Source organism: Piliocolobus tephrosceles, chromosome 21 (assembly GCF_002776525.5).
Source record: "Piliocolobus tephrosceles isolate RC106 chromosome 21, ASM277652v3, whole genome shotgun sequence".
Taxonomy (NCBI): domain Eukaryota; kingdom Metazoa; phylum Chordata; class Mammalia; order Primates; family Cercopithecidae; genus Piliocolobus; species Piliocolobus tephrosceles.
Genome location: NC_045454.1, coordinates 3,147,577 through 3,167,452, shown reverse-complemented (window position 1 = coordinate 3,167,452; position 19,876 = coordinate 3,147,577). Strand labels below are relative to the sequence as shown.

At 42.1% G+C, this 19,876-nt stretch overlaps 1 protein-coding gene across 4 annotated transcripts in view; it reads left to right on the top strand.

Moving 5' to 3' along the window:
• Window positions 1-18,737, top strand: part of LOC111521177 (paternally-expressed gene 3 protein) — a 71,534-nt gene extending 52,797 nt beyond the window's left edge. For all 4 annotated transcript variants that reach the window (XM_023184404.2, XM_031934846.1, XM_023184403.2 and 1 more), the window contains 3 exons: window positions 10,524-10,692; window positions 13,160-13,255; window positions 17,763-18,737. In XM_023184404.2, the coding sequence (XP_023040172.1) occupies window positions 10,524-10,692; window positions 13,160-13,255; window positions 17,763-18,604 (1,107 nt within the window). In that variant the 3' untranslated portion in view covers window positions 18,605-18,737. The remainder of the gene's footprint in view (window positions 1-10,523; window positions 10,693-13,159; window positions 13,256-17,762) is intronic.
• The last annotated feature ends 1,139 nt before the right edge of the window (window positions 18,738-19,876 follow it).

Sequence of the window (19,876 nt, the reverse complement as noted above, 5' to 3'; positions counted from 1 at the left end):
TTTTTATGAAATATCCAGAATAGCAAATCCATGGAGACATAAAGTATGTTAGTGGTTGCCTAGGGCTTGGGGTAGGGGGTGGGAAGATGTTGGAGGGAAATGGAGAGTGACTGCTAGAAGGTACAGGGTTTCTTTTGGGGTGATGAAATGTTCTGAAACTTATTGGGGTGATGGTTGCACAACGCTGTGAATATGCTTAAAAACCCATTAAATCACATACTCCAAATAGGTGACTTTTATAATACATAAATTAAATCTCAATAAAGCTGTTATTAAAAAAGTAGACATACGGCACCTGTGGCCCCAGTTCCACCAACTGAATTAGAATCTGTGTTTAACAAGATCCCCAGGTGATTTGTGTGCACATTAAAATTGGAAGCATCCAAAAACTGTGTATGTGAATCAATGCTAATTTATAATTGTTTGAAAAAGTGTATCCATGATAAGGACTGGAATGTACTTTGCAAAAATGAAAATAGTGTAAATGAAGACAACCCCTTCTACCCACACAAAGGATGTGGCTTACTGTAGGCCTTTAACAAATGGCAGCTCTTATAGGGACGTGATACTGTTACGAGGTTTTCTGATTTTTTGTTTCAAAAATGTTCTCCAGTGTTCTTGTTGAGTCATGTTTTAGAAACCTAAAAGACAATAATGAAATTAATATACTCTGCTTTCTTTAGAACCAGAAAAAATTCATGGGGGTTGTGATTAGAAAAAAACGGTCTATAAAGATTACTGGGGTGGAGGGAGCGAGATAAGGAAAAAAGGTTGAGAAACAATGTTCTAGAATATCTGCTCCTGAGAGTAGCCCTCTGTCCCTACCTTGTCTGTGCCAAGGATTCCAAGCAAAGATGCCCCCGAGGGACTACCACAGGAATATAAATAAGGAACTGGTCTGGGTGGATTATGACAAACGGGGGAGTGCCTGTCCCATATATAAGGGCAGCTGTGACTCAGCTTTTGCTGATGGTGCCCAGGTGAGAGTGTGTACCCAGCTCCCCAGATTTTCTAATGTTTTTAATCAGAAGTCACAAAACCAGTTAATGATATTTCCTAATTTTTTGGTGTTGGCAGCTAATACAAATTTTTAAAAAAGAGTAGAAGGACCACGCGAGCCAAATAAACCCATCTGAAGGAGCTGGGCAGCCAGTATGTGATCCCTAATTTAATCCAATGTTTGTTGATTTGCATAAAGTTTTAAAAAGTTTCAATTAAAACACAAAAGATGTGTATTAATAAAATGACTATCATAGTCTTATGTAATCTTCTGATATTTGCCTTTTTATTTTTATAGTATCAAGCAATTTTATGTGTTTTATTATAAAATTTTAGAGTGTAAATGACTTTAGAGATAATGTAATGGATCTCTTTATTTTAAAGATGAGACAATGAGAATCAAAGATTAATTAACCCATACCTCACAACTAGCTAATAGCAGAACTCAAAACTCCTTATTCCAGTATAGGTTTGTTCCCATAATTTTCTCTAATAGTTACAGAGAATGAGATGGAAAAAAGAAAGGAGGGTCGATTGACAGTTTATAGTAGGAAAACAGTTGGGAACAGTAAGAGAGCAGTCTTAAAAATGCTCTACCACATGACCACCATCATTTAAAAAGGACGCTGTGACTGAGAAATCATGACCTACCATACAGTGATTCTTACTTGAAATAGATACCTTTGCTACAACTAAATTCCGTTGTCTTATAGTGAATCAGGTAACATTTCTCTTTTAACAATTTTTATATATAATAATATTGATTATCCATTATATTCAAGGTATTATAGCATATTAACTGTGTTAGTTAAGTAAAATAAAGCACAAGAAAAATGATTATGAAAAACTGAGATTGCTGTCTATTCTAAATATTTTGAGTCACAGACTCCTTTGAGAAACTTGGAATTTTTATCTTCCAGAAAGGTGCACATGTACTGCAAAGCTCAGCCTTAAGAATCCTTGATTGCCAGGTTAAGACCTCAACCTGACAATGTACCTTTGGTTTTGAATCATTTTTTTCATTGCCAAAGTATAACTGGAAACAAACAGAAAACTCATTAACTGCTATAACATTTCGAGCAAAATGGCTAGTAAGTTTTAATTTTCAATTTTTGTCATTAACTGTTTATGAAGACTGTTATTGGATTAGCATATTTGAGTGGGGAGATCCTATGCATTTTCTCATACGTGTTACAATTTTCTAGTTGGTAGATATTCAGATTTGCTAAGGAAGGTAAGTATCCTATTGCCTCAGGATAATGTTAGATTTGAAGAGGTCAGTCTATCTTTTTTTTTTTTTTCACTTTTATTTTAGAATTAGGGCACGCATGTGCAGGTTTGTTACAAAGGTGTGTTACACAATGCTAAGATTTGGAGCATGAATGAATATGTCACTCAGGTACTAAGCATGGTACCCAATAAATGGCTTTTTCCAACCCTTACTCCCCTCCCTGCCTCCTCTTGTATTCCCTAGTGTCTGTTGTCCCTTTTTTTTAGGACAACAATTAACTACTTTGATTATTTTTAGTATTTTAATGTTACCTAAAATATTCTTAAAAATTAAGTAGAGTTTTTTATAGCTTTGACCTTTCAAATATTTCACATTCAAATTTGTTGGCAATTCTTTCTTTTTTTTTTTTTAAACTATACTTTAAGTTTTAGGGTACATGTGCACAACGTGCAGGTTTGTTCCATATATATACATGTGCCAGGTTGGTGTGCTGCACCCATTAACTCATCATTTACATTAGGTATATCTCCTAATGCAATCCCTCCCCTCTACCCCCACCGCACAGCAGGCCCCAGTGTGTCATGTTCCCCTTTCTGTGTCCAAGTGTTCTCATTGTTCAATTCCCACCTATGAGTGAGAACATGCAGTGTTTGTTTTTTGTCCTTGTGATAGTTTGCTGAGAATGATGGTTTCCAGCTTCATCCATGTCCCTACAAAGGACATGAACTCATCCTTTCTTATGGCTGCATAGTATTCCATGGTGTATATGTGCCACACTTTCTTAATCCAGTCTATCATTGATGGACATTTGGGTTGGTTCCAAGTCTTTGCTATTGTGAATAGTACCACAATAAACGTATGTGTGCATGTGTCTTTATAGCAGCGTGATTTATAATCCTTTGGGTATATACCCAGTAATGGGATGGCTGGGTCAAATGGTATTTCTAGTTCTAGATCCCTGAGGAATCACCACACTGTCTTCCACAATGGTGGAACTAGTTTACAATCCCACCAACAGTGTAAAAGTGTTCCTGTTTCTCCACATCCTCTCCAGCACGTGTTGTTTCCTGACTTTTTAATGATCGCCATTCTAACTGGTGTGAGATAGTATCTCATTGTGGTTTTGATTGGCATTTCTGTGATGGCAGTGATGGTGAGCACTTTTTCATGTGTCTGTTGGCTGCATAAGTGTCTTCTTTTGAGAGGTGTCTGTTCAAATCCTTCGCCCACTTTTTGATGGAGTTGTTTGTTTTTTTCTTGTAAATTTGTTTAAGTTCTTTGTAGATTCTGGGTATTAGCCCTTTGTCAGATGAGTAGATTGCAAAAATTTTTTCCCATTCTGTACGTTGCCTGTTCATTATGATGGTAGCTTCTTTTGCTGGGCAGAAGCTCTTTAGTTTAATTAGATCCCATTTGTCAATTTTGGCTTTTGTTGCCATTGCTTTTGGTGTTTTAGACATGAAGTCCTTGCCCATGCCTATGTCCTGAATGGTATTGCCTAGGTTTTCTTCTAGGGTTTTTATGGTTTTAGATCTAACATTTAAGTCTTTAATCCATCTTGAATTAATTTTTGTATGAGGTGTAAGGAAGGGATCCAGTTTCAGCTTTCTACATACGGCTAGCCAGTTTTCCCAGCACCATTTATTAAAGAGGGAATCCTTTCCCTATTTCTTGTTTTTATGAGGTTTGTCAAAGATCAGATGGTTGTAGATGTGTGGTCTTATTTCTGAGGGCTCTGTTCTGTTCCATTGGTCTATATGTCTGTTTTGGTACCAGTACCATGCTGTTTTGGTTACTGTAGCCTTGTAGTATAGTTTGAAGTCCGGTAGCATGATGCCTCCACCTTTGTTCTTTTGGCTTAGGATTGACTTGGCAATGCAGGCTCTTTTTTGGTTCCATATGAACTTTAAAGTAGTTTTTTCCAGTTCTGTGAAGAAAGTCATTGGTAGCTTGATGGCATTGAATCTCTAAATTACCTTGGGCAGTATGGCCATTTTCACGATATTGATTCTTCCTGTCCATGAGCATGGAATGTTCTTCTATTTGTTTGTGTCCTCTTTTATTTTGTTGAGCAGTGGTTTGTAGTTCTCCTTGAAGAGGTCCTTCACATCCCTTGTAAGTTGGATTCCTAGGTATTTGATTCTCTTTGAAGCAATTGTGAATGGGAGTTCACTCATGATTTGGCTCTCTGTCTGTTATTGGTGTATAAGAATGCTTGTAATTTTTGCATATTGATTTTGTATCCTGAGACTTTGCTGAAGTTGCTTATCAGCTTAAGGAGATTTTGGGCTGAGACGATGGGGTTTTCTGGATATACAATCATGTCATCTGCAAACAGGGACAATTTAACTTCCTCTTTTCCTACTTGAATACCCTTTATTTCTTTCTCCTGCCTGATTGCCCTGGCCAGAACTTCCAACACTATGTTGAATAGGAGTGGTGAGAGAGGGCATCCCTGTCTTATGCCAGTTTTTAAAGGGAATGCTTCCAGTTTTTTCCCATTCAGTATTATATTGACTGTGGGTTTGTCATAAATAGCTCTTATTATTTCGAGATACATCCCATCAATACCTAATTTATTGAGAGTTTTTAGCATGAAGGGCTGTTGAATTTTGTCAGAGGCCTTTTCTCCATCTGTTGAGATAATCATGTGGTTTTTGTCTTTGGTTCTGTTTATATGCTGGATTACGTTCATTGATTTGCATGTGCTGAACCAGCCTTGCATCCCAGGGATGAAGCCCACTTGATCATGGTGGATAAGCTTTTTGATGTGCTGCTGGATTCAGTTTGCCAGTATTTTATTGAGGGTTTTTGCATCGATGTTCATCAGGGATATTGGTCTAAAATTCTCTTTTTTTGTTGTATCTCTGCCAGGCTTTGGTATCAGGGTGATGCTGGCCTCATAAAATGAGTTAGGGAGGATTCCCTCTTTTTCTATTGATTGGAATAGTTTCAGAAGGAATGGTACCAGCTCCTCCTTGTACCTCTGGTAGAATTCGGCTGTGAATCCATCTGGTCCTGGACTTTTTTTGGTTGGTAAGCTATTAATTATTGCCTCAATTTCAGAGCCTGTTATTGGTCTATTCAGAGATTCAACTTCTTCCTGGTTTAGTCTTGGGAGGGTGTACGTGTCCAGGAATTTATCCATTTCTTCTAGATTTTCTAGTTTATTTGCGTAGAGGTGTTTATAGTATTCTCTGATGGTAGTTTGTATTTCTGTGGGATCAGTGGTGATATCCCTTTATCATTTTTTATTGTGTCTATTTGATTCTTCTCTCTTTTCTTCTTTATTAGTCTGGCTAGTGGTCTATTAATTTTGTTGATCTTTTCAAAAATCCAGCTCCTGGATTCATTGATTTTTTGAAGGGTTTTTGGTGTTTCTATCTCCTTCAGTTCTGCTCTGATCTTATTTATTTATTGTCTTCTATTAGCTTTTGAATTTGTTTGCTCTTGCTTCTCTAGTTCTTTTAATTGTGATGTTAGGGTGTCAATTTTAGATCTTTCCTGCTTTCTCTTATGGGCATTTAGTGCTATAAATTTCCCTCTACACACTGCTTTAAATGTTTCCCAGAGATTCTGGTATGTTGTATCTTTGTTCTCATTGGTTTCAAAGAACATCTTTATTTCTGCCTTCATTTTGTTATATACCCGGTAGTCATTTAGGAACAGGTTGTTCAGTTTCCATGTAGTTGAGTGGTTTTGAGTGAGTTTCTTAATCCTGAGTTCTAGTTTGATTGCACTGTGGTCTGAAAGACAGTTTGTTATAATTTCTGTTCTTTTACATTTGCTGAGGAGTGCTTTACTTCCAACTGTGTGGTCCATTTTGGAATAAGTGCAATGTGGTGCTGAGAAGAATGTATATTCTGTTGATTGGGGTGGAGAGTTCTGTAGATGTCTATTAGGTCCGCTTGGTGCAGAGATGAGTTCAATTCCTGGATATCCTTATTACAATTCTGTCTCATTGATCTGTCTAATGTTGACAGTGGGGTGTTAAAGTCTCCATTATTATTGGGTGGGAGTCTAAGTCTCTTTGTAAGTCTCTAAGAACTTGCTTTATGAATCTGAGTGCTCCTGTATTGGGTACATATATATTTAGGATAGTGAACTCCTCTTGTTGAATTGATCCCTTTACCATTATATAATGGCCTTCTTTGTCTCTTTTGATCTTTGTTGGTTTAAAGTCTGTCTTATCAGAGACTAGAATTGCAACCCCTGCCTTTTTTTGTTTTCCATTTGCTTGGTCGATCTTCCTCCATCCCTTTATTTTGAGCCTATGTGTGTCTCTGCATGTGAGATGGGTCTCCTGAATACAGCCCACTGATGGGTCTTGACTCTTTATCCAATTTGCCAGTCTGTGTCTTTTAGTTGGAGGATTTAGCCCATTTACACTTAAGGTTAATGTCATTATATGTGAATTTGATCCTGTCATTATGATGTTAGCTGGTTGTTTTGCTTGTTAGTTGATGCAGTTTCTTCCTAGCATTGATGGTCTTTACAATTTGGCATGTTTTTGCAGTGGCTGGTACTGGTTGTTCCTTTCCATGTTTAGTGCTGCCTCCAGGAGCTCTTGTAGGGCAGGCCTGGTGGTGACAAAATCTCTCAGCACTTGCTTGTCTGTAAAGGATTTTATTTCTCCTTCCCTTATGAATCTTAGTTTGGCTGGATATGAAATTCTGGGTTGAAAATTCTTTTCTTTAAGAATGTTGAATGTTGGTCCCCACTCTCTTCTGGCTTGTAGAGTTTCTGCTGAGAGGTCTGCTGTTAGTCTGATGGGCTTCATTTGTGGGTAACCCAGCCTTTCTCTCTGGCTACCCTTAACATTTTTTCCTTCATTTCAACTTTGGTGAATCTGACAATTATGCATCTTGGAGTTGCTCTTCTCAAGGAGTATCTTTGTGCTGTTCTCTGTATTTCCTGAATTTGAATGTTGGCCTGTCTTGCTGGGTTGGGGAAGTTCTCCTGGATAATATCCTACAGAGTGTTTTCCAACTTGGTTCCATTCTCCCCATCACTTTCTGGTACACCAATCAGATGTAGATATGCTCTTTTCATGTAGTCCCATATTTCTTGGAGGCTTTGTTCATTTCTTTTTACTCTTTTTTCTCTAAACTTCTCTTCTTGCTTCATTTCATTCATTTAATCTTCAGTCACTGATACCCTTTCTTCCAGTTGATCGAATTGGTTACTGAAGCTTGTGCATTCGTCACATAGTTTTCATGCCATGGTTTTCAACTCCATCAGGCCATTTAAGGACTTCTCTACACTGGTTATTCTAGTTAGCCATTCGTCTAATCTTTTTTCAAGATTTTTAGCTTCTTTGTGATGGGTTCGAACTTCCTCCTTTAGCTCAGAGAAGTTTGATTGTCTGAAGCCTTCTTCTCTCAATTCGTCAAAGTCATTCTCCATCCAGCTTTGTCCCATTGCTGGCAAGGAGCTGCATTCCTTTGGAGGGGAAGAGGTGCTCTGATTTTTAGAATTTTCAGCTTTTCTGCTCTGCTTTTCCCACATCTTTGTGGTTTTATCTACCTTTGGTCTTTGATGATGGTGACATATGGATGGGGTTTTGGTGTGGATGTCCTTTCTGTTTGTTAGCATTCCTTCTAACAGTGAGGACCCTCAGCTGCAGGTCTGTTGGAGTTTGCTGGAGGTCCACTCCAGACCCTGTTTGCCTGGGTATCACCAGCGGAGGCTGCAGAACAGCGAACATTGCTGAACAGCAAATGTTGCTACCTGATCCTTCCTCTGGAAGCTTCGTCTCAGAGGGGCACCCAGCTGTATGAGGTATCAGTTGGCCCCTGCTGGGGGGTGTCTCCCAGTTAGGCTACTCGGGGGTCAGGGACCCACTTGAGGAGGCAGTCTGTCTGTTCTCAGATCTCAAACTCCGTGCTGGGAGAACCACTACTCTCTTCAAAGCTGTCAGACAGGGACATTAAGTCTGCAGAGGTTTCTGCTGCCTTTTGTTCGACTATGCCCTACCCCCATAGGTGAAGTCTACAGAGGCAGGCAGGCCTCCTTGAGCTGTGATGGGCTCCACCCAGTTCGAGCTTCCAGGCTGCTTTGTTTACCTACTCAAGCCTCAGCAATGGCGGGCGCCTGTACCCCAGCCTCGCTGCCACCTTGCAGTTCGATCTCAGACTGCTGAGCTAGGAATGAGTGAGGCTCCATTGGCATGGGACCCTCTGAGCCAGGCGCAGGATATAATCTCTCGGTGTGCCATTTGCTAAGACCATTGGAAAAGCGCAGTATTAGGGTGGGAGTGACCCAATTTTCCAGGTGCCATCTGTCACAGCTTTGCTTGTCTAGGAAAGGAAATTCCCTGACCCCCTGCATTCCCGTGATGCCTTGTCCTGCTTCAGCTCATGCTCGGTGTGCTGCACCCACTGTCCTGCACCCACTGTCCGACAAGCCCCAGTGAGATGAACCCGGTACCTCAGTTGGAAATGCAGAAATCACCTGTCTTCTGCCTGTTGTCCCATTTTAATGACGGTGCGAACCCAGTGTTTAGCTCCCACTAATAAGTGAGAACACGTGGTACTTGGTTTTCTGTTTCTGCGTCAGTTCACTTAGGATAATGGTTTCCAGTTGCATCTGTGTTGCTGCAGAGGACATGATTTTGTTCTTTTTTTGGCTGCATAGCATTCAATGGTGTGGACACACCTCGTTTTCTTTATCCAGTCCACTGTAGATGGGCAGTTGGGTTGATTCCATGTCTTTGCTTCTGTAAACAGTGCTGTGATGAACATATGAGTGCATGTGTCTTTTTGGTAGGATGGCTTATTTTCCTTTGGGTATATGGTATCTGCCTTTTAAATTCAACCTTAAGCTACCAAGATTGTTATATATAACTGTAGTTAATTGATTTCTTTTTTTTTTTTTTTTTCTGAGACGAAGTCTTGCTCTGTCTCCCAGGCTGGAGCGCAGTGGCATGATCTCGGCTCACTGCAAGCTCCGCCTCCCGAGTTCATGCCATTCTCCTGCCTCAGCCTCCCGAGTAGCTGGGACTACAGGCATCTGCTACCACGCCCGGCTAATTTTTTGTATTTTTAGTAGAGACGGGGTTTCACCGTGTTAGCCAGGAGGGTCTTGATCTCCTGACCTCGTGATCCGCCCGTCTCGGCCTCCCAAAGTGCTGGGATTACAGGCGTGAGCCACCGCGCCTGGCCAGTTAATTGATTTCTATTGCTAGAATACTATTTCATTGTGTGGCTATACCATATTTATCTCTTCTACTGTTAATGAATGTTTGGGTTATTTCCAGATTTTGGATGTTCCAAACATGCCATTATAAACATACCTACCCATCCATGACTTTAAGTACACATGAGCAAATATACCTAGGAATAGAATTTTGGGGTCAAATAGAGATGAGAAGGGTGGTTATCAGAGGCTGGGAAGGGTAGTTGGGGGCCTGGAGGGAGGTGGAGATGGCTAACGAGTACAAAAAAAAAGTAGAAAGAATGAATAAGACCTACTATTGATAACACAGTAGGGAGTCTATAGTCAATAATAACTTAATTGTACATTTTAAAATAACTTAAAGAGTGTAACTGGATTGTTTGTAACTCAAAGAATAAATGCCTAAGGGGATGGATACCCCATTCCCCAGGATGTGCTTATTCCACATTGCCTGCCTGTATCAAAGCACCTCATGCACCCCAGAAGTATATACAAGTACTATGTACCCACAAAAATTTTTAAAAATTAAAAAAAGAATTTCTGGATCAAAAGTGGTTTTCCAATTTACATTTCCCTTAGCATCTCCAGTGGATCCATGTTTTATATAATACTTGGTATTGTCCCACTTCTTAATTTTTACTCAGTTACTTAATTTTTACCCAATACTTAATGGAATGGGTATAAAATGGTGTTTTGTCATTTTGATTTTCATCTCCTTGTTTATTAACAAGATTGAATATTTCTTCATGTTACGAGCACTTTGTTTTACAGGTGGGACCCTGAGGCTTAACCTACCCAAACTCACAAAGAACCAGAGCCAGGACTCTGATTCCTGAGGCTGAGGTATACTGCTGAACTTTTAAGATTTGCATGCTTGCATTCTATCTTTATAAAGTGACTTCAAAGGCTATTTCTCCCTCGGCCCAAATCTGTAGTAATTAGCAACAGGAACTAGTTTCAGTAATGTTCCCACTTCTCTCAGACTCTAAGACAAAGCAAGATGCAATGCCAGGTGCCTGTGGCTCTGCCTTAGAGCACGTGGAAGCTCTCTGCTGGTCTGAATGCCTGCATCATGTTCAGTCCTCTCCTCACATTCCTTCTCCTCTCTCTGAGATAGTTCCTGGACTTCAAACACTTAGGAGCATTTCTGGTGTTTGAGGAGTTGGTGACCTTTGAGGATGTGTTTGTGGACTTCAGCCCGGAGGAATTAAGCTCCCTTAGTGCCGCTCAGAGAAACCTCTACAGGGAGGTGATGCTGGAGAATTACCGGAACCTGGTATCCCTGGGTAAGTGTGCCTTCTCCACAGGACTTGGTTTCTTCCCACTAGAGCAGTGGCTCTCAACTCCTTTGTGTCCTCTCATCAGTAATGGCAGTTCAGCATGTCAGTGAGTCTCAACCCAGGTCAGAGGCAATATTTTAATATTTGAATATCAAATTCACTGTTCATTATAAAATAGCTAACATTTCTTGAGCACTACATACGTGTCAGGCACTTGTGTAAGTGTTTTACATATTTCAACTCCTTGAATCCCCACACTAGTCCTATGAGGGGGAGGTATGCCTATCGTTGTTATTATCGACATTTTTAACGTTGAGGACACTGAGTCATTGAAAGGTTAAATTACTTGTCGAAAGCTGGGATTTAACTCCAAGCAGACTCCAGAATCTGCTCTCTTAGACTCTGATGTGCTACCTGACAGGGGTTTGCTCCACCAGTTCTCAGCACAATGGAAGGCTCGAAATGATGTTTATTGAATGAGCGAAGGAATTGCTAAAAATTCCAGGAGCTCCGAAGACTTCTACTGGCTTGAGTTTTAACAGTCAGAGGTTGCCAATCTCTCTTTACATACAGAGGCAAAATTGTTTTACCTGTTCTCACAGGTAAAGTTGAAAGTGAAAAGTGAAAAGTTGATGTTGCCGGTGCCAAGATCCTTTTTCAGTGGCTTTTTTGGGGGCTTGAGGTCTCCTGAAAAACAGAATCCGAAACAAACACTGTTCCACTGGCCGTAACCTGGGGAAGTCAGAGACCTAGTGAGAAAACACACACATCCTACCTCAAACCTAGCACAGGGATGCATACGTTTAACTCTGGTTCTTATCGGTTACCAGGAAGTACATTTTCCAGCATATTTTACACTCTTCTCTGGCTTACCACATTTTATGACTTAAAATAGAGGGAATAGTATCAAAATAGAGGAAATAAATTAATTTTATCTTTCCAGCTCCTATGCAGTAACCTGGAGGCATTTCTATCTTGTGAGCCCTTGGCTTCTTTAACACTAAAGGTTTCGTGTTAATAGCAATCTTATATGTCAGCTGGGACATTGTCTTCCTAAGTATGGAATGAGTACAGTGGGCTAAATGGAAGATTATTTTAGGCAGTACATGGACAGCATGACATAATCCTTCAATCTGTTGGTGAGAAAAAAGTTCTTCTCATTTTCTTTTAAGCCTTCTGACTCTATCAAGTAGAGAATATCAGTTTGGTGTTAGCATGTCTATCTTGTTATTCTTCCATTTTAGCAAAGAGAGAGCAGACATCAAACCCTGAGTGTTAGATAGGCAACAGAAGCTAGCTAGCACTCAATAACCGTAGTTTCTGTTATATTTACCATGATGTTACCTTCCATTTGTGTGTGTGTGTGTGAGTGACATTGGTTTCCATTTATAGGGTTGATATAAAGCTTCCATTGAAAATAAGCATATTGGCCAGGCGCAGTGGCTCATGCCTATAATCCCAGCACTTTGGGAGGTGGAGGCGGGCGGTTCATTTGAGGTTAGGAGTTCAAGACCAGCCTGGCCAACATGGTGAAACCTCATCTCTACTAAAAATATGAAAAATTAGCTGGGTAGTCCCAGCTACTGGAGAGGCTGAGGCAGAAGAATCACTTGAACCTGGGAGTCAGAAGCTGCAGTGAGCCGAGATTGCACTGCACTCTAGCCTGGGTGACAGAGCGAGACTCTGTCTCAAAAAATAAAAAATAAAAAAAGTGTATTTAAGTTAACAAGAAAGGTGATCTAAAGAAAAACATTAAATAAATACTGAATATGACTACAAATGGCACATAGAAATGCCAAAATGCAAGGGTCATTCATTAACTTGTCAGTGAATTCAGATGTACAAGGCCTGGTATAAGCATTGGGGTTACCAAATAGATGACATTTCCCTTTCTCATGGATGTTACGTTTGAGTGGAGAGAGTCAGACAGTAGACAAATAGATAATAATTTGGTGTGCAAATGATAGAAGTTTGAGAAACAAGGAACTAAGGGAGGGGGAGGAGCAGCACTTCAAGACAAAGAGGCAGTGGACGTTATCCCAGGAAGGAAAAGAACCAAACTGTTGACTTTTTGAGCAGCTACGTCAGATTGTTTGTGCTGAAGTGTAGAGCTCTGCACACTGCCCTCATGCCCCCTTTTTAGTCTTCATAGCAGAGTTGTTCAACCTTGGTGCTCTTGACGTGGGGCCAGATCGTTCTGGGTTGTGGGGCTGTCTTGCAGAACGTTGAGCCCTGTCCCTGCCTCTAGCCATATGCTAGACACCAGGAACCCCTCCCTCTGCTCCTGCAGTTGTAACAACCAAAGATACCTCCATACATTCTAGATGTCCCTTGAGGGTAAAATCTCTAAGGCTGGAAACAGGCTTCATTTCACTCCTGCGAGAGTTTATTCCTTCCTTATTACCCCAGAGTCTTTGGGACCCCGGGTTGGGAGTTACTGAAACCCTGAGTTCTGACTCTTCCTCTCCAACAGGGTACCAATTCTCTAAACCTGACATTATCTCACGCCTGGAAGCGGAGGAATCACATGCAATGGTGACAGACAGCAGACATACAGTGATTTGTCAAAGTGAGTAGTGAGGGGGAAGCCCGGGGTGTAGCAGGGGGACCAGGAAATGCTAGTCTGGGAGCTTTCCTCAAAGCCCCCTGGGCCAGGGAGAAGGCTGGTAGGTGCTCTCACCTCAGGGCCTTTCTCCTCAGTACTCCCCTTCATCTCCTTTCTGGAGCTCATCTCTTCCTACAACATCAGTTCCTCTCCTGCTCAGTTCCAGGGTGGCCAGTGTCCTTTTGCTCTTCTGTTCCAGCCCTTCCATTCACTCATGCCTTTCTCCTTGCAGCTAGAAATCATAGATCTTTCCTCTTTAACTGAGACAAACAAAAAACCCTGGCCTGATACCACTTGTCTTTCTCACTGCCCTCCCACTTTCCCTCACATCAACTCCTCAGACTTGTTGACACCCAGTGACTCCCCTTCCCTTTTCTTCTTAACCCCAGCCCTCTGGTTTCCATCGCCCTACTTTTGCCAACAGAGACACATGTATACGCTCTTTTCTGAAAGTTCCACAAAAGGTTCCCACTAGCATCCTTATGGTTCCGGAACCATAGACTTCACATCCTCCAAACTCTGTGGCTACAGTCTGATGACACTTACCATCTTCATGAAATCCCCTTCTTTGAATTGGGTCACTATGTGCATCAGCTGGGATCACTGTTGTCCTTCAGTTGTAGTTAACAGAAAACCCACACCCAAATTGGCTAAAGTCGTAGAGGGATTATTAGCCTAGAGTACTGATCAGCTGGCCTGTATTCAGGGACCCAGTGAAGTCAGCGAAGACCTAGTTTCTTTTTTTTTTTTTTTTTTTTTGAGGCGGAGTCTCGCTCTGTTGCCCAGGCTGGAGTGCAGTGGCCGGATCTCAGCTCACTGCAAGCTCCGCCTCCCGGGTTTACGCCATTCTCCTGCCTCAGCCTCCCGAGTAGCTGGGACTACAGGCGCCCGCCACCTCGCCCAGCTAGTTTTTTTTGTATTTTTAGTAGAGACGGGGTTTCACCGTGTTAGCCAGGATGGTCTCGATCTCCTGACCTCGTGATCCACCCGTCTCGGCCTCCCAAAGTGCTGGGATTACAGGCTTGAGCCACCGTGCCCGGCCTTTAGACCTAGTTTCATTTTCTCCTTCTACTCTGCCTTCAACTCTGACAGTAAATCCTAGATGCATTTTTTTATTGTTGTTGTTCGTGTACAAAGAAGGAGCAAGAAAGAGCTGGTGTGTCCAAGACGCATTCTCAAGAGAGAGGAAACATCTTTTCCAGCTCTCCTGATTTTTCATTGTTCCATCTCGGGTCATATCCCTTTCCTGAACTAGCAGCTGTGTCCAGACAGTGCTGATGGACACAGCCCTCCTCCACCTTTTTCTGTGTGAGTGGAAAAGGGACGTCCAAACAAAATGCAAGAAGTCACCAGGAAGACCCCTCTCTGTTTCTTTCATTGTCTTCTCTTCTTTCCCCACTCTGGTTTCTTCATTCATTCAGTCATCCCATAGATATTTATCAGGCTTCTGTGGTGGAGCAGGTACTGTCCTAGCATCTGTGGATACAATAATGAACAAGACAGGCAAATCTCTTCCTTCATAGAGCTTGCATTCTAATGGAGGCAGTAGTTTTAAAAAATAGACAAATAATAACTGAGTGTAAAGCGGATAGAGAATGAGATATGGGAGGTTGCTTAAGATGGAACAGTCAGAGAAGGCCTCACTGTGGAAGACTTGAATGAGATGAGGGACTGACGATGTGGAAATCTTGAGGAAGACTGTTACAGGCAGAGCGGACAGCAAATGCGAGGACCCTGAGATTGGAATGAGCTTGGGTGTTCCAAAAACAGGAAGAAGGGCAATATGGTCTGAGTTAAGTGGAAGATAGAAGATGAGATCACAGAGATAGTCAGGGGCCAGCCCACTTAGGAATATGTTAAAGAATTTTGTTATAAGTGAGATGCAAAGATGGTGGGAAGTTTTGAGCAGGGAAATGAGGTAGTGTTATTGACATTTTAGAACTTGCTGTCCAATGTGGTAGACAATAGGCGCTTGTGGCTACTTACATTTACACTAGTAAGAATTACATAAAATTTGAAATTTAGTTCCTCAGTCACACAAGCCACATGGCAAGCATTTGATAGTCACATGTGACTAACGGCTACTGTGCTGGACAGCAAAAGTGTAGACCATTGCCGTCAGCACTGGGAGTTCTGGGCAGTGCTATTCTAGAAAGATCCATCTGGTTGTCCTATGGAGAACGGGCTTTAAGAGGAAAAGCCAGAGAAACCAGTTCAAGAGGCAATTGAAGTCCACCAGGCTAAAGATGATGGAGGCTGAGGCTATGGTTGTAGAGTGGTAAGGTTTGAGGTATTCCCTGAAAGGAGAACTGGCAGAACATACTGAAATATTGGATGTACAGCAGGGTGAGGAAAACAGAAGAGCCAGTGAGGACTGGGTGTTCTCTTACTCTTCCGTTCTTGAGTGTTCTCTTCAAAGACCACTTCCTAAAAGAGTCAATCCATTGTGATGGGCCCAGCTATCCCTCTTATCCTGATGACTTCCTAAGCCGTGTTCTGGCTCTGCTGTTTTACCTGTACTCTGTTCACATACTGCCAGGATGCAACCACTGTGTTTATCACCTCTCACCACAGTCTTATACTTGACTCCCTTGGCTTCAGTATTTTTCCTACCAGAGAGTTGCCTTTATAAAGCATGGACTTTTTTTATCAGCTTCTTACCTCCGTCAAGATAAAATTCAAACTTTTAGCAAAACACTGAAGTTCCTCCTAGTCTGGCCTGAAATTTGCATCCCAGCCTCATCTACAGATCTTGCAACTAAAATCCTGTTTCTAGCTTCCCAGGACTGTATACTTTCACAGTTCTGTAGCTTAGCTCAGGCTGTTTTATATAAACTCGCCCCCTTTCCCCGTTTGCTGAGGCCTAATGCTGCCCCTCCACTAATCATTTCCTGTTCCTGAGTGGAGTCAGTTCCCCATCTCTGCTCCTGTCGTCATTTATAGTCGGATTAGAGTCCCTTTTACAGACCTCTGATCCATCTGGTTAGATAATGCCTTGCACAAAACAGGCATTTAATAAATATTGAATTAAAGGGAATTGGTTGGCAGTGTGGATTGGGGTAAAACAAGAGATTTAGAGCTAAGAAAGGAGAATCTTTATTTAATTCTGAACACGAGGTTGTTGACCTGTTTACTCCAGTGTCTTCTCAGTAGTCCTGAAGAACCACAGTAATAGGTATTCTAAAAAAAAATGTTTCGGCCGGGCGCGGTGGCTCAAGCCTGTAATCCCAGCACTTTGGGAGGCGGAGACGGGCGGATCACGAGGTCAGGAGATCGAGACCATCCTGGCTAACACGGTGAAACCCCGTCTCAACTAAAAAATACAAAAAACTAGCCGGGCGAGGTGGCGGGCGCCTGTAGTCCCAGCTACTCGGGAGGCTGAGGCAGGAGAATGGCGTAAACCCGGGAGGCGGAGCTTGCAGTGAGCTGAGATCCGGCCACTGCACTCCAGCCTGGGCGACAGAGCCAGACTCCGTCTCAAAAAAAAAAAAAAAATGTTTCATGGCAAGATCAGTTTAAGAAATGCCACATTCTGTACCTTCCCTTTTTGGGGTTTGAGGTGCATATTAAAAGTTCTGAATCCTACAGGAATGAAATCTGCTTGATTTCTTGATTTGTGTCACACAACATTTCCCAAATTAACTTGACAATGGAACCCCCTTCATGGTAACAGCTATTTGTTTTTCAGAATATTAGCGATCTGCCAAACATGGTTTGGAAAATGCTGGCAAACCCCAACCCCAGCTCTTTCTCTGATTTCTGCTCATTCTAACTCTGTACATTTGTGGCATCTTTTTGACACGCCATCTTCCTGGATGATATTTTTTCTGCTGCTTCCTCACTCTTCCTTGCTTACTGTCTTTTCTTTTTCTTTCTTTCTTTTTTTCTTTTTTGAGACAGAGTCTCACTCTGTCGTCCAGGCTGCAGTGCTGTGGTACAATCTCGGGTGAACCTGGGTGAATCCCAGGTTCAAGTGATTCTCCTGCTTCAGCCTCCTGAGCAGCTGGGATTACAGGCACTTGCCACCACGCCCAGCTAATTTTTTGTATTTTTAGTAGAGACAGGGTTTCATCGTGTTGGCCAGGATGATCTCAATCTCTTGACCTTGAGATCCGCCTGCCTTGACCTCCCAAGGTGCTGGGATTACAGGTGTCAGCCACTGTGCCTGGCCACTTACTGTCCTTTCTGTCCTTTTCCCATTTTCTCTTTAGGTTTTCAGAAAACTCTCTCAACCTCCATAAGATCTGTTTGTTACCCTTGGTCTCTTTATTTCTATTATATTGGTATGTCTCTCTGAGTAAAAAGAATAGAGGAATTTTTACTTTTTTTTTTTTTTTTTAGATTAGGAAAAAGAGACCTGAAACCAAAGCACTAACTCCAGGGCAAAGCCTGCCTATGGAAATGTCATTACTGGGGGGGGGGGCAGGAAAGGATAATTTAGCAGTAGGTAACTTCTGGCGTGTCTCTGCAGGACAGTCTCATGACAATCCATTGGAACCACACCAGGGCAACCAGAAGAAACTTTTGAGTCCTATAACAATGAATGACCCCAAGACCCTCACTCAGGAAAGAAGCTGTGGCAGTGATGAATTTGAGAGAAGCTCTAATCTTAGTGAACAATCCAAGGATCCTCTAGGAAAGGATCCCCAGGAAGACACTGCTCCTGGAATATGTACACGTCCCCAGTCAGCTTCCCAAGATAACAAACACAACAGATGTGAATTTTGCAAACGAACCTTTAGTACTCAAGTAGCCCTTGGGAGACACAAACAGATCCATACTGGGAAGAAACCCTATGAATGTAAACAGTGTGGTAAAGCCTTCTATCTCATGCCACACCTCAACAGACATCAGAAGACCCATTCTGGCAGGAAGCTTTCTGGCTGCGATGAAGGTAGAAAGCCTTCCATCCAGCGTGCGAATCTCTGTGAACGTGTAAGAATTCATAGTCAGGAGGACTACTATGAATGTTTTCAGTGCGGCAAAGCTTTTCTCCAGAATGTGCATCTTCTTCAACATCTCAAAGCCCATGAGGCAGCAAGAGTCCTTTCTCCTGGGTTGTCCCGCAGCAGGACATACTTAATTCGTTATCAGCGGAAACATGACTACGTTGGAGAGAGAGCCTGCCAGTGTTGTGACTGCGGCAGAGTCTTCAGTCGGAATTCACATCTCATTCAGCATTATAGAACTCACAGCCAAGAGAGGCCTTACCAGTGTCGGCTGTGTGGGAAATGTTTCGGCCGACCCTCATACCTCACTCAACATTATCAATTCCATTATCAAGAGAAAACTGTTGCGTCCAATCACTGTTGAGAAACCTTCAGTCACGGCACACACGTTTCTCAACATTTTTGGCCTCATCCTAGAAAGAGTATTCTGAATGTGAGAAGGCCTTTCACTAGCCCCCACACCTTTTTAACAACTGGAAAATTCATCAAAGTGTGGTTAAAAAAAAATGTTGCAAGGATGTAGGAAAACCTTTTTCCAAGAGGGGATTCCTCACATGTCACACAGGTGAAAAGCTTACAAAGAATATTTTTGTTGCATGGGAAAATAGCTAATAGATTTTACCTTTTTCAGTGTTATTCATCGTGAGGGAGGATTGCCCTCATTTCTTTCTTATTTTTTTTTTTTTTTTAAACGGAGTCTCACTCTGTCGCCCAGGCTGGAGTGCGGTGGCGCAATCTCAGCTCACTGCAAGCTCCGCCTCCCGGGTTCACACCATTCTCCTGCCTCAGCCTCCTGAGTAGCTGGGACTACAGACGCCCACCACCATGCCCGGCTAATTTTTTGTATTTTTAGTAGAGATGGGGTTTCACCGTGTTAGCCAGGATGGTCTTGATCTCCTGACCTCGTGACCTGCCCGCCTTGGCCTCCCAAAGCACTGGGATTACAGGCGTGAGCCCCCGCACCCAGCCGCCCTCATTTCTTTATATGAGAATGGATTCATGGATATGTATTCTATGGGCTGTAATTCAGTACTGTCATTTATTTTGTTGTTCAAATGGCTGCAGCTTTGGCCATTGGGAGCTCTTTCAAGTTGGCTCTTGTGCCTTTTCAATAAGCTCCCATTCTTTTCAGGAACCACTTCCTTTCTACATCTTCTATAATTTTCCTCCCTTCACCTCCAGGAAAACTCTGTCATGTCTTTAAGGTAGTTTCTACCTCATTCACTCTCTCATGAAATCCACTTCTTTCCCCATGGTCAGAAATTTCACTTCTCCCGTTGCCGTTTTTGCTAAATCTACATTCTGCTTGAACTGTTATTTACTTAACATATTTTTAATGGACTCATTTATGTTTTTTAAACTTCAGTACCTCTACTTAAAAAGGAAATTTTTAAATCACCTCAGACAAAGCGTTTTACTCACACCATAACCAGACTTCCCTGAGTATCTCCCAAGATGTCCTTGGACAGTCGGCTTGTTTCAATCTGGATCTAACGTGCTCCACAGATCGCATTTGGTCGTCTGAGCTCTTAAGTCTCTTAATCTAAAGCAGTCCCCTCTTGTTAAGGCCTGTGCGACCCTGAGGTTAATACAGAATTTCCCTCCTGTTCCTACCCAGTTCCTGATAGGTCAAACA